General features: G+C 35.6%; 1 protein-coding gene across 7 annotated transcripts in view; it reads left to right on the top strand.

Annotated features, from left to right (window-relative positions):
• PRPF40A (PRP40 pre-mRNA processing factor 40 homolog A (S. cerevisiae)) overlaps positions 1-14,977 on the top strand; it is a 59,527-nt gene that overhangs the window by 26,564 nt on the left and 17,986 nt on the right. For 5 of the 7 annotated variants that reach the window (XM_010840007.1, XM_010840010.1, XM_010840013.1 and 2 more), the window contains 5 exons: positions 9,476-9,586; positions 11,402-11,522; positions 11,751-11,804; positions 13,338-13,362; positions 14,016-14,387. In XM_010840007.1, the coding sequence (XP_010838309.1) occupies positions 9,476-9,586; positions 11,402-11,522; positions 11,751-11,804; positions 13,338-13,362; positions 14,016-14,387 (683 nt within the window). The remainder of the gene's footprint in view (positions 1-9,475; positions 9,587-11,401; positions 11,523-11,750; positions 11,805-13,337; positions 13,363-14,015; positions 14,388-14,977) is intronic. The other 2 variants (XM_010840012.1, XM_010840011.1) reach the window with 2 other exon arrangements.

Raw genomic sequence — 14,977 nt, 5'->3', positions numbered from 1 at the left:
GTGCAATTGTGCAGTAGTTTGGCATTGCTTTACTTTGGGATTGAAAAGAACACTGACCTTTTCCAGTCCTGTGGCCACTACTGTGTTTTCAAAATTTGCTGGCATATTGAGTGCAGCACTTTTCACAGCATCGTCTTTTAGGATTTGAAATAGCTCAACTGGAATCCCATCACCTCCACTAGCTTTGTTCATAGTGATGCTTCTTAAGGCCCACTTGACTTCACATTCCAGGATGTCTGGCTCTAGGTGAGTGATCACACCATCGTGACTATCTGGGTCGTGAAGATCTTTTTTGTATAGTTCTGTGTATTCTTGCCACCTTTTTTAATATCTTCTGCTTCTGTCAGCTCCATACCGTTTCTGTCCTTTATTGTATCCATCCTTGCATGAAATGTTCCCTTGGTATATCTAATTTTGTTGAAGAGCTCTCTAGTCTCTCCCATTCTGTTGTTTTCCTCTGTTTCTTTGCAGTGATCACTGAGGAAGGCTTTCTTATCTCTCCGTGCTAGTCTTTGGAACTCTGCATTCAGATGGGTATATCTTTCCTTTTCTCCTTTTCCTTTACCTTCTCTTCTTTTCTCAGCTGTTTGTAAGGCCGCCTCAGACAGCCATTTTGCCTTTTTGCATTTCTTTTTCTTGGCGATGGTCTTGATCCCTGTCTCTTGTACAGTGTCACGAACCTCAGTCCATAGTTGTTCAGGCACTCCATCAGATCTAATCCCTTGAATCTGTTTGTCACTTCCACTGTATAATCATAAGGGATTTGATTTAGGTCCTATCTAAATGATCTAGTGGTTTTCTGAATAGTATTCCATTGTTTGTGCACGCACAGGTCTGTGTGTGTGTGTGTGTGTGCGTGCACTGTGTGTTTATCACAGTGCACCTTCATTACCTTTTCTTTATCCATTCATCTGTTGATAGACCCCTTAGTTTCCTTCCTTGCCCTGACAACTGTAAATAATTCTACTGTGAACATTTGAGTGCATGTATTTTTTCAAATTTAATGTTTTTATTTTCCCAGGAGTAGACTTGCTGGGTCATATGGTAATTCTGTTTTTAGTTGTTTGAGAAATCTCCATACTGGTTTCCACAGTGGTTGTACCAGTTTACATTCCCTCCAGCATTTATGAGGGTTCTGTTTTCTGTACATCCTTGCCAACATACGTTATTTGCATTCTTTTCAATGATAGCCATTCTGACGGGTGTGAGGTGATATCTCACTGTAATTTTAATTTGCACTTCCTTAATGGTCACTTGATGTCAAGCATCTCTCTTCATGTATCTGTTGGCCTACTGCTTTTCCTCCTTGGGAAAATGGCTGTTTAGGTCTTGTGCCCATTTTTTAATTGGGTTGTTTGGGGAGTTTTTTGGTGTTGAGTTGTATTAGCTATTTATATTTTGGATATTAACCTCTTAGCAGTTGTATCATTTGCAAATATTTTCTATTTGGTAGGTGGTTTTTTCAATTTGTGGATGGTTTCCTTTGCTGTACAAAAGCTTTTAAGGTTGATTTTGGATCTAGTACTTTTTAAAGGTAATGGTTTGGTGTTACCATTCCAATTTTCTTAGCAGTTATTGGGTTCTTCCAGATGTTAATGTTACAGAGGTTTAATAATTATTTAGCATGCAATTAGAGATCATAATAGCCATCATTGTCCTTTTTTTTTTTGAGTAGGGGCAATAAGTAAGTATTCGATTTCTGTTAAGTTTTAATGTAAAAGGGTTTTGTTGTTATTCAGCTCTCAATATCTTGTTTTCTGTTTTCTTCATTTGATTTCTCTATTTACTAGGTAGTGTTTTTTTTCCAGCTTCTAGATGTAGGATTTGTTGTTGTTCAAATTGCCTGTTGTTTTTTTGGAGAAATCTTAAATTGAGTGCAAAGTAGAGAATCTCACATACATACAACCTTCTCTACCATCAGCATCTCTTACCAGAGTGGTACATTACTGCAGTTGGTGAACATACAGTGACGCATCGTTATCACTCAAAGTCCGGTTTGTATTAGGGTCACTCTTGGTGTTATGCATTCTGTGAGTTTTGACAAATGTTTAGTGACATGTATTCCACACAGCAGTGTCATACAGAATAGTTTCACTGTCCTAAAAATCCTCTGTGCTATTCCTCTTCATCTCTCTTCCCACCTCCACAACTGTTGTATGCCACAGTTTGTCGTTCATCTATTAAAAGACATCTTGGTTGCTTCCAGGTTTTAGCAATTATGAATAAAGCTGCTACAAATATTATGTACAGATAATTATATGGAAAAGTTTTCACCTCATTCGGGTAAATATCACAGAGCGTGATTGCTTCATCGTATGTTGTTCAGTCTCTGTTGTGTCCCAACTGTTTGTGATCCTGTGGACTGCAGCATGCCAGGCTTCCCTGTCCTTCACTATCTCCTGGAGTTTGCTCAGTCTCATGTCCATTCAGTCAGTAATGCTATCCAACCATCTCATCCTCTGTTGGCCTTTTCTCATATAGTAAGAGTATATTTACTGTTTGAAAAAAGAAAAGATTTATTCAACTGCATCAGGTCTTAGTTGTGGCATGCAGGATCTTTTGTTGCAGCACATGAACTCTAGTTGTGGTGCGTGGGCTTAGTACTTGTGGTATGTGAGCTCCAGAGTGCATGGGGTTTCAGTAACTGCAGCACTCAGGCTCAGTAGCTGTGTCATGAATGCTCTAGAATGCATGGGCTTCAGTAGTTGCAGTTTGAGGCCTTAGTTCCTCCACAGCACGTGGGATCTTAGTTTCCAGACTAGGAATCAAGCCCACCATCCCTGCATCACTGCAAGGTGGATTCTTAGCCACTGGACCACCAGGAAAGTCCCAGAACTGTATTTATTTTTATAAGAAGTTGCTGAACTGTCTTCCAATGTGACTGTACCATTTTGACGTCTCATTAACAGTGAATGAATGTTCCTGTTGCCCCACAACATTTTATATTATTGGTGTTTTTAGGGGCTTTTTTTGTTGTTGTTTTTTACTTTTTTAAAAAATTTTAATACGTGTGTGATGCATTTTAATTTCCAGGTCTATAATAATGTATGATGTTGAGCATGTTTTCATATGCTTAGTTGCATCTATATTTCTTTTTTTGTTGAGATGTCCAGATATTTTTACTTGTTTATTGTTAAATTTAGAGGTTGTTTTTTTTTTTGTTTTTTTTTAATATAATTTGGTAAATTACACTGGTTAACAGTACTGAAATGGATGTGTCTTTTGCAAATGATTTGCGGCTTTTCTCGTTCTTTGAACTGTCTTTGTGAAAGCAGAAATTTTTAATTTTAGTTAAGTCCATCTGTCATTTATTTTTTATAACGCATACCTTTTTGCCTTAAGCACAGTGTATAAGATGTTAATTCTTTGCAGTTTATTAAAGCCTCACTTATGTTCTGTGTCAAGACCAATTTTAGGAGTATTTTTTTGTGTTGACAGTTTAAAGTTATTTTGTTATTCTGTATCTTGGCATATCTAATCTGCTTAATCTCCCTAAGGAGATAGGTATATTAAAATCTTTTTTCATCTTGTTCGCCCATATTTTTCTATTGTTGCTCTGTATTTTAAGCCTCAGGTGCAAAATAAATGCATGTGCAGGTATGATGTATCTCACAGCCAGCTATATTATCACAGTCACTGGATAATTAAATATTTTTCTTTTTATTATTGTATTATTTGAGAATTTTGTTTCTGTTTATTTTTGAAAGACTTGTAAATCACCATGATTTTCAGGATGTAGTTTGGTTGTGAAAAGTGAAAGTCAAAGTAGCTCAGTTGTCCAATTCTTTGACCCCATGAACTGTAGCACACCGGACTCCTCTGTCCATGGAATTCTCCAGGCAAGATTACTGGAGTGGGTTGCCATTTCCCTTCTTCAAGGGATCTTTCCAACCCAGAGATGGAACCTGGGTCTCCTGCATTGCAGATTCTTTATTGTCTGAGCCACCAGGTTGTTACAAGTCTATTGGTGTGATCCTCTGATGGTGGATTTTTTTTTTTTTCAATTTGTTAATAGAAATACTTTTACACATTGCCTAATATTGAATTACCCTAGCACTTTTATATAATAAATTCTACTTTTTCAAAGTGTATACATTGTAGAATCCTCTTGGCTAATATTTTAATTCTTAACATTTATAAGCATCATTACCTGCTTTTTCTTTTTTGATACTTTTCTTTTGTGCTTTGTTACTCTTATAGAGAGCTTTTCTTTTTTTTTTTTTTTTAGATTTTCAATTTTCGAGCTTTATTTTTTTATTATTATTATTATTAGTTTTTTTACTTTACAATATTGTATTGGTTTTGCCATACATCAACGTGGATCCGCCACGGGTGTACATGTGTTCCCCATCCTGAACCCCTGCTCCCACCTCCCTCCCCATACCATCCCTCTGGGTCATCCCAGTGCACCAGCCCCAAGCTTCCTGTATCCTGCATCAAACCTGGACTGGCAATTTGTTTCTTATATGATATTAGAGAGCTTTTCATCTCTTTCTGTGATCTGAAATAATATTGTAATACTCTATTCTTAAAAGGTTCCATAGCGTTCTGCTGTAAAGTCAGCTGGTTTAAGTTTCTTTCAGTTGCATCTATGGTAGCTGAAATATTCAAGTGTGATGTTTTTCTTTTGGGTGAATTTTGGTAAATAGTTTGGGAGGAAATCTTTTCCTCTAGATTTTGAAATTGGTTGTGAATCTGTTCTCTGTGGTTTGTTTTCCTTATTTAGAGTAGTGAGCGGCTTTTCTACATTTCTTGGTGTTTTATTTAGTCATTTTTAAAAACTGATTTAGCTTTTTTTTTTTCATTCAGTTGAGCTTATACATTGTATAAATGTTCACATTTTGAGTTTGAATGTGCTGAGTTTATTCACAGCCCAGTTGTTGACTAGCTTTTTTGACTCTGAAAAGTATGTAAGGTCTCTTGATAATTATGTATGTGCATTTTCCCCCCTTATACCCAGGATTTTGTTTTTGTTTTTTTTCCTCTCAGATATTTCGGTATATATTGTGCCACTACATCATTTGTTACAGTGTCTTACTGTTTTTAGTTAGCACTGCATATTTTTCATTATATTAAAAGCAGATCTGAGTTTATAGTATGAATGGGGGACTGTAATTGAACTGTCCTTGGGTGGTTATTATCTTAAGTCTTTGATAGGTAACTTATACTTATTGCTTTGGGGAACTCATGTTTTTTAAAAAACAGTAATTTTGTAGGCAAATGTTTTATAAATAGCCTATATTAACATGACTGTCAATACTTAGTAACTACTTGCCTAGGTCATATTTTAGCCTATGAAAATAACTTTGTAGTTGTTAGTTGTTGATAATGTTTTTTATGCCACTCAACATTCAGATATATTTGTTTTTAAGCTTTTAAAATATTACGAGTTTTGACCAGAAACATAATTTTACTGTAAGTTGCAGATTAGATATTTTTAAGGTAAAAGAGTGAAAAATTTTATCAGATAAATGACTTTTCTCACTCCAAAATTGACTTTTATAAGTGAATTTGGTATATTGCTTAAGACATTTATACAGAATTTATATTCCTGTCTGGAATGATTCAATTTCTATTGATACAAAGAGCTGGACCCTTGATCCTTAGTTTTGGGCTGGGACAGTGTTAGGAACTCAAGCTAGCTATATTACCCTGGGCATGTTACTTTACTTTCTTATGCTCCCTTTTCTCTTCCATAAAGTGAAGCTGGTAAATGGTACCTACCTCATAGGGTTTTTAAAAGGGTTATTAAAAAGGATTATTAAAAGAGTTAACTGATAACTGATGCAAAGCAGTTAGTACAGGGCTTAATATTAAATAGTTGGTCATGAATTTGTCTATTAGACTGTCCCTTAATGCAGGCTTGAAACAGTGTTATTTCCTGAATCACTGTGAGCAAGTTGTCAACCCTTGTAAGCTTTGCTCTTTTAATTTGTAAAATGAAGATAATGGTCTTACCTGCTTTTAAAATTCAAAGAAAGTAATAGGTAGTGAATGCTAAATTGCTTACTGTTGTGTATCTTCTCTTCCCATTTTTGATGAAGAGCACATAGTCCTTTCCTTTTTCATTCTGTTATTTCATATGTTTGTTTATCTATGTTAACACCATTTAATTTATGAAGTAAGCATTACCCATACAGTTGAAGAAGCTTCCATATATATCTCTTACTGTATCACTTTTTGATTTCATTTTCAGCAATTATTTAATGTTGGCTCCAGAGAAATTGTAGTTGTCATATTCTGCGAAGGTGCTGAAACAAGTTAAGGAATTTAAATACACTTGCAGTTATCTAGGGGCTTCCCTCGTCGCTTAGATGGTAATGAATCTGCCAATAGTGTGGGAGACCTGAGTTCAATCCCTGGGTCGGAAAGATCCTCTGGAGAAGGGAATGGTAACCCACTCCAGTATTTTTGCCTGGAGAATCCCATGGACAGAGGAACTTGGTATGGGGTCTAAAAGTCTCAGACACGACTGAGCAACTAATGCTTTCACACTTTCACTTTTGCAGTAACCTAACTATCCTGCTACATCATTCAGAAATCCATCCTGTAAGGTTCTGACTGTTTATGGAATGGAATTATTAACAAGTCTCAGAAGGGCTAGTTATTTTGTTATTAAACAGCCCAAAAAATTTGGTCAGGTAATTTCTTTGAATTCTAATGGCTATCTCTAATTCCTTCACATAACTCTAGTTCCCTTTTCAGGAATTACAGAAAATAATCATCTTACCTTACCTAGTTTTGTTAAAATTACATTGATTTATATACTCAAGTTGTCTTTTTTCGGTGTGTGTGTATTTATGTATTTATAATCATTTGGTTCTTAGTTGCTCTGTTTGGGCTTTCTCTAGTTGGGGCGAGCTCTTGATTGTGGTGCACGGACTGCTCATTGTGCTGGCTGCTGCTTTTGTTGTGGAGCATAGGCTCTAGGTGCACAGGCTTCAGTAGTGACACGCAGGCTCAGTAGTTGAGGCTTAGGCTCCCTAGAGAGATTGGGCTTCAGTAATTGCAGTACGTGGGCTTGGTAGTTGGGCTCTCGGGCCCAGTAGTTTAGTTGCTCCATGGCATTGGAATCTTCCCAGACTAGAGATGAAACCCATGTCCCACGCGCTGGCAGGCGGATTCTTATCCATTGCACCACCGGAGAAGTCCCTTTAGGTTGTCTTTTCTTATTTTCCATTCCCACATTTTGCAAATGTTTCTTAACTATTTATATATTTTGGATATGTTGGGTCTTTGTTGTTTCACAGACTTTCCTGTAGTTTCAGCAAGCATGGGCTGCTACTGTCTTGTTGGGGTGTGCAAGCTTTTCATTGTGGTGGCCTCTCGTTGTAGAGCATGGGCTCTAAGGTACACTGGCTTCAGTAGTTGCGGTTCCTGGGCTCTAGAGCACAGGCTCAATAGTTGTGTGTATGGGCTTAGTTGCTCTGTGGCATTTGGGATCTTTCCGGATCACGGATGGAACCCTTGTCTCCTGCATTGGCAGGCTGAGCCACCAGGGAAACCCTGATTTAGTTTTTAGTTAGTGTATTGTAACATTTAACACATTTGAAACTGGAATGCATTCTACCATTCATGTTGTCCTGTGCTCTCTGTTCTCCAGCCTAGTTGTGCATGATTGAACAGCAAAAATACCAACATCAGAAGATTGTCAGTGGTTTGTAAGAAAATCATGACATGAAAATAATGACACAACACTCTTTTATCAGCTAGGAATAAAGTGGTTATGGTGAGAGAATAGGAAAAGCAATGAAATCATGTGTTTAGCTACGTTCCCAAAGCAGAAATCAAAGGCAGATCTACTCTATTACTCAATAAAGTTGATAAGGAAGGGAAGATAGGGGGCAGTTTTAATCGTTAAGAAGAAAGTTAAGAACCAGTACCAATGGTTTTCAGATATTTTATGGCTTATTTTGTTTTGTTTTGTAAGTAATGCTGCATTGCTAGGAAGATTCTTAGTATTCAGCAGGGAATTACATTATGGAGAAATATAATAGACGTTAGCAACTTAGTTACAGTAAGCATCCTCAGTGTAAATTTTGAGAAATAGACTATTTTATTTGTCTATTTTCCTTTTTATGTATTCACAAAAGTTATAGGGGATGAAACCAAGTCTTAATTAAGAATGTGTGTATGCGTGCCAGGTCGCTTCAGTTGTGTCTGATTCTGTGCAGCCCTGTGGACTGTAGCCTGCCGGCTCCTTTGTCCATGAGATTCTCCTGGCAAAAATACTGGAGTGGGTTGCCATGCCCTCCTCCGAGGGATCTTCCGGACCCAGCGGAACCTGCGTCTCTTACATCTAACAACCTGCATTGGCAGGCAGGTTCTTTACCACTTGCTTGCCCCACGTGGAAAGCCCCTAAATAAGAATAAATCCTTTCAAAAAGTTTAACATAAATCTGAGTGGTAAAAATTGTGATAGTTTGACAGTGATTTTACCTTTTCTTTCTTAGAGGATTGAAGACATTTAGTAGAGATCATTTTTATAACCCTTTTTAAAGCACACTTTAGTCTGTTACCATCTGAAAAATCTGATGCCCAGAATTGGGCTTAGTACCTTTGATCTCATCCAGTAATTCATTCATTCATTCATGATTCTTTGTAAAATTACTTTTTAAAAAACACTATTATTATTGACATATAAAAAATGTACATACTAAATGTGTATGACTGGATGATTTGGGGAATAAATACACATCCATGGAATTATCACCAAGAATATAGACATCTATCATCTCAAAAGTTCTTTGCAACCCCTTTTATTATTATATGTTAGCCTGCGTGTGTTTATATGGTGACCTTACAGAGCTTGTAACCATGAAGTATCACATCTATTGATACTTGAAGTCTTACTAACACCTTTTAGTAGGTTCTTACCACTAGTGAATATGTATTCTGTATCAAAGTAGTTTCTGTAAAATGTTCTCGTCTTGTGTTGAGGCATTTGAATTCACATTTTATCCCTGTTGAATTTCACCTTGTCGATAATTAAATTCTGATTGTCATCCAGAGGCATCCTTTCCAGTTTGGACTCCTGCATCTTTATTGCGTGTCAGTTTAGAACTTTCTTCAACTTTATGTAAATATTCTTTATGTTAGAGTTGTTGAGCTCACGGTCAATCCTCTTGTACTGCATTAGCATCTCATTCACATATTCTCTTTTATCCACAAGGTGTAGAATTGTGTTACTGAAAGATTGTCTTATGTGTAGTAGTTATATAAGCAGTTGTAGCCTTATAATTTTGAGACTGTAGAAGAGATCCTAAAACCTGAACTCATCCATGCTGCTTTTGAAGTACTTATAAAATATTCTATTTTCAGTTACCTCCCTACTTATGTTGATCAGTTATTCAAAAGTATGCCCATTTTATACTTTTAATTTCTTCATATATTACTTTGAAACTAATAACATTCATGTTTACTGTCATTGTCACTGTTACATAATTTGAATCTTTGTATTAATATTTTTCGTTAGAAATCAATGTGGACTGAACATAAATCACCTGATGGAAGGACCTACTACTACAATACTGAAACAAAACAGTCTACTTGGGAGAAACCAGATGATCTTAAAACTCCTGCTGAGGTAAAAGTTTGTTAGAGAGATTAAACAGTTTTCATTCCTTTTTTTTATTTTAAGGGTTTTGGTATGTATTTGGCTTTCCAAAGAATCAGTTCAGTTCAGTTCAGTCACTCAGTTGTGTCCAACTCTTTGCGACCCCATGAATCGCAGCACGCCAGGCCTCCCTGTCCATCACCAACTCCCGGAGTTCACTCAGACTCACGTCCATCGAGTCAGTGATGCCATCCAGGCATCTCATCCTCTGTTGTCCCCTTCTCCTCCTGCCCCCAATCCCTCCCAGCATCAGAGTCTTTTCCAATGAGTCAACTCTTCACATGAGGTGGCCAAGTATTGGAGTTTCAGCTTCAGCATCAGTCCTTCCAATGAACACCCAGGACTGATCTCCTTTTGGATGAACTGGTTGGATCTCCTTGCAGTCCTAGGGACTCTCAAGAGTCTTCTCCAATACCACAATTCAAAAGCATCAATTCTTTGGCGCTTAGCTTTCTTCACAGTCCAACTCTCACATCCATACGTGAGGAATAGTACCACTTATATCAGAAAAGAATGCTGCAAAGGCATTCAGAGGAGAAAAGGGTTTGTACAGTCACACCAGTAAGAAAAAAGACAAAATTCATTCCTTTCTGTGAGCAAACCAGTTTTTTGGTTTTTTTTTTTTTTTTTTTTTTACTGATTTTTACCCCTGCTCAGGAACCTTTGTCAGGTGGCTATCAATTAAAAGAAAAGTGACTTAAAGACTAAATTGAAAGGAAAAAAGTACTCTTTCTCCACTTGGTCTTTATCTTCCTCTTTATATCAAACCTGAGTGATTTCAGATGTCTTCTTCTGGGTGCTTATGTTTTTCCAATGAAGCTAGTGTCATGGAGATGAAGTTAAATTAACATACTTCCATCTTTTAGAATGGGAAATTATGTCTTTGAAAAATACAACCCCCACCTGAGTATGTATTATTTCATTTTATGTTGTAAACTATACAAATATGAAAGTAAGATTGAAGGAATAAACTGGGTAAGCAGTGTTCCATTTGGTTTAATTAGGAACTCTGGTGTTCTAAGTGAGAGTTGATCTGGCATTTCAAAGCTATATTTGAAAGTTTTTCCTAGTTGGCATCTTTTCTTATCCCGCCCCCCCCCCCCCCCGTTCTTAATTAAGAATTTGAAGAGGTAAAAAAGTGTTTTTCAGGCCACCACAGTAATGATAGTATAGCAATATTTGGGAAGGGAATTTGGCAGATGATAAAATTTTTATTTATCCCATAGATATTTGCCCCAGACACTGATTAGATTTGTTTTCAATAGAATTCTCATCCCACCACCATAACAGGTTCTGTGTGTTGGGTTTTAAGTATTATTTAAACTGCTTCCTTACATGATGTAGTCACATAGGTTTGTGATAAATTGTTTGTGAAACTGAAATCTAAACATGACTAAATCAGATTTTGCTTTCTCTTAAATTTTGTTTTTCCTATTTGTATTAGTATTTGTGGAAAATGGATGGTAATTATTACCTGTGGTGAGTTGTAAATGGCAAGAGCATTCAAATCTGGATTTGAAAATCAGATAGACCTGGTTTTGAATCTTGTCTTTGCCCCTTAATAGGTACATTACCTTAGACAAACATAGTACATCCAAATAACTTAACATCTCTTATTTAGTAAGTATCCTGCAGTGGTTGTTTATATTGTCACCATCTTGCAAGGTTTAGAATTGTATGGGTTGATAATACCTAGTAAAATCAGTGATGTAAATGATGAAAACAGACTAAATCTATTACTGCTATCTGAAGTTTTTTTTTATTTTTTATTTTTTTTCACTTCAGCAACTTTTATCTAAATGCCCTTGGAAGGAGTACAAGTCTGACTCTGGAAAGCCTTATTATTACAATTCTCAAACAAAAGAATCTCGCTGGGCCAAACCTAAAGAACTTGAAGATCTTGAAGGTAAAACAGGGAAAAATAATTTTTAATGTTCCTTTTTATATGTGTGTGTTATTCACAGTCCTTCATAAATAGGATTGTTCAATCAGAGGTCTTATTTTTTAAAATTAAGTGATTAGAACGTTTTAAATGGTGTAACAGTTTTATGGGCTCTTATTTTCTTGTTGCTCTAGATCTCAGTTCTATAGATTTTAAATAGATTTTTATTTGATTTGATTCCACTGAAACTAGGATACCAGAATACCATTGTTGCTGGAAGTCTTATTACAAAATCAAACCTGCATGGTGAGCTGCTTTGATAATTCATTTTCTGTCATTATTTAACATTTTTAGAGTATGTCACTAATGTTCACTAACCATAATTGGATAAATCTGCAGTGAGAAATTTCTAATTCAAAAAATTCTTTTCATTTAAGGGTTATATTATAAATGAGCTTGTAGTTTTTTAACATTGTACTTGGACAAAAAAAAGTGTCATTCGATAATTGAACAAAGACATCATATACAATATTTCTAAAGACAGCTGAGAGTGTTGGTGCATACATGGAATATGTGACTTAACTCATTTAGCAGATAGAGAACCTTTGTTAACATATTGTCAGACTCTGCATTTAATGCTGATTTTATTTTAGCACAACATTGCAAAATAACCTTTATGTTTATTATGGAAGAATTAAATTAAAATGCCACACCTCACAGAAGGAGAATATTCTAGCATCCTCAACTATTCAGAACATTCCTGCAAATCTATGAATATTACCTAATATTAAAACCTAGGACTTAAAATAGATTATGGGTAGGAATTGAGAATTTATTTTTTACTCTGACTTCTAATACAATCTGGTGTCATAATCTATATCCGGTTAGAAAAAACAAATTGTAGGAGAATGGGACTGTTTGAAACATAAGATGACATCTGACAGGAAAGAGAATAAGCATTTCTTAAAGGCACTGTGATCTTTGTCTATTTAACTTTTCCCTGTGTCACCTCATTCGCTTGGATGATCATTTTATCTGAAGAATTTAATTAGTAGTGATAACACCTTTAGTGTGTTTTGTCAGCCATTCTAAACACATTTCCTTTAAAGGGGGACAAGTTTCAAAAACTTGCATGGAGTTAAGCTTATATTATCATTTACATGGAGCACCTCATTCCCTAATACTGTGAATAAATGAGATGTCTGTGTTACCTGTAAAGAAAAATTTACTTTAACTAGATTGAAATCTGAAATACTGAGTGAAGATCTTTAAAGCTCAATTTATACTTCTGTACTAGCATTGGCTAATAATACTATTGTAGATAGGTAGATTCCCACTTCATTCATGTAAGGAATGTCAAGCTCATTTCTGATATAACCCTACTACAAATAGTTGGTGTGCATAACTATCTATCTACCTGTCAATGCTAGTATATATGTGCTGGAATTTCATAACATACATTCAATCCCATTTTGAATTTAGTATCTTAAAGAAAAGCAAATGGTTTTATCCCTGAGGAAAATGTTATTTTATTCCAGAATTACGCAGATACTTTGAGGGTGTTTTTGCAGTAGCCAGCAGCCTTTGAGAAGGTAGCATTGTGGGAAGAAGCTCTCCTAAAACCTGCTGTTATTTAAAATTTGTTTTTATTCTTTAATTTCTGTCCTGGAATTTATAGAGCACTCGCACTGTAAATGTAGTGTTGTGTTTTTTTTTTTTTAAGGCTGGTAAATTAAATCTTACTGTATGGAACTTTTAATCTCCTTTTAAAGTTGTTTTCAGTGATTGTATTTAAAAACTATGTAGTGTTTATAACTTTTCTTTTTTTCTCTTTAATAGCAATGATCAAAGCTGAAGAAAGCAGGTAAGCAATTTTGGACATCAGTACATATTTATAAATTTATAGCATCCTCCTATAACATCCTTGTTATAATTGTCTGTATAAATAGTATTTAACATGGTAGGCCTGATAGTTTGATATTTTTGGAGGATTTTGGACAGGGGAAGAGATTTACTCAAGATACACACATGATGCTCCTAGATAGTTATTTGAATTTGGACTACATCCTTACCAAATTAAGACCATTACAGAAATGTCCAAAATTTGATTTTGGTTAATTTGAGAACAGATGAAATATTTTATCTATCTCTTGGTTTACCCAGATTTTCCTTTCAGTGGGTGAAATAAAATTTAAAGAAATTTACAATATAAATTGAGTTTTAAGGCATAATACAATCTGATAGGACATTTGTAAATGAAAATGATTATTGGTTTTGGAAATGCAGATTGTTGCATCAGTGCATTATATGTTATCACAAATGTTTGCCAAATTAAAGTAATTCTGTTTCATACTGTGGTTTTAATCTTTTTAGATGGCTTAATAGTTTGGCAATACTGCCCTTTTTCCCTTTAGTTTCTCTTATTCATTTGATTTTATAATAATTTTAAACAGACTTTATTTGTGTTTGCAATTATTTGTATTGAACTGACCAGTTTTCTCTTTTTTAAATATATAGTAAACAAGAAGAGTGCACCACAACATCAGCAGCCCCAGTTCCTACAACAGAAATTCCAACCACAATGAGCACCATGGCTGCTGCAGAAGCAGCAGCTGCTGTTGTTGCAGCAGCAGCCGCAGCAGCAGCAGCTGCTGCTGCAGCCAATGCCAGTGCTTCCACTTCTGCCTCTAGTACTGTCAGTGGAACTGTTCCAGTTGTTCCTGAGCCTGAGGTTACTTCGATTGTTGCTACTGTTGTAGATAATGAAAATACAGTAACAATTTCTACTGAAGAACAAGCACAACTTACTAGTACCCCTTCTGTTCAGGATCAAAGTGAAGTGTCTAGTAATACTGGAGAAGAAACATCTAAGCAGGAAACTGTAGCTGAGTAAGTCTAGTAACTTGTTTTCTGCAAATCAGTCACAGACATCATTGATACAAGAAATTGCTGATTTAGTCAATGGCCAATAAGTGTTTAAAAATTGAGAATCAAAACATACACCTTTAGATAACAGTTTTTGAGATTTACTTTTGTGGGATCATGCTCTCAAAGTGCTGCAAGACTATTCCACTTAAGCTTAGAAAGCAGTGCTGGTGATGGGGTGAGTCTGTTTAAGTCTGAGTTATGGCTTAGCACAGCACTGCAGGGAAGTTGCTATAAGTTGATACTGAACAAAAATATGGAAAAATCAAGATAACATTTAACAATGTATAGGAAAACTGTTAATAGGATTAAATTGGTACAGCTTTTTAATAAAGCCAGAGAGCTGCATCTCTAAGTTCAGTTTCTCATTTCATATGGCTGTGCTTTCTATAGCTATAAAAAGTAACCTTGAGCTATGCTTCTTGACTTGAAAGTTACCCACATGTAAAATATTAGCCATGATATCAAGATCCAAACATGATCACCCATCTTAATATTTAAGTATATTGCTTTCATCTCCCTTCCTCTTTTTATAAACTTTTTTTAATTTTTAA

This window comes from Bison bison, unplaced genomic scaffold, assembly GCF_000754665.1.
Source record: "Bison bison bison isolate TAMUID 2011002044 unplaced genomic scaffold, Bison_UMD1.0 scf7180017864139, whole genome shotgun sequence".
NCBI lineage: Eukaryota > Metazoa > Chordata > Mammalia > Artiodactyla > Bovidae > Bison > Bison bison.
This window is presented reverse-complemented; position numbering and strand designations above follow the sequence as displayed.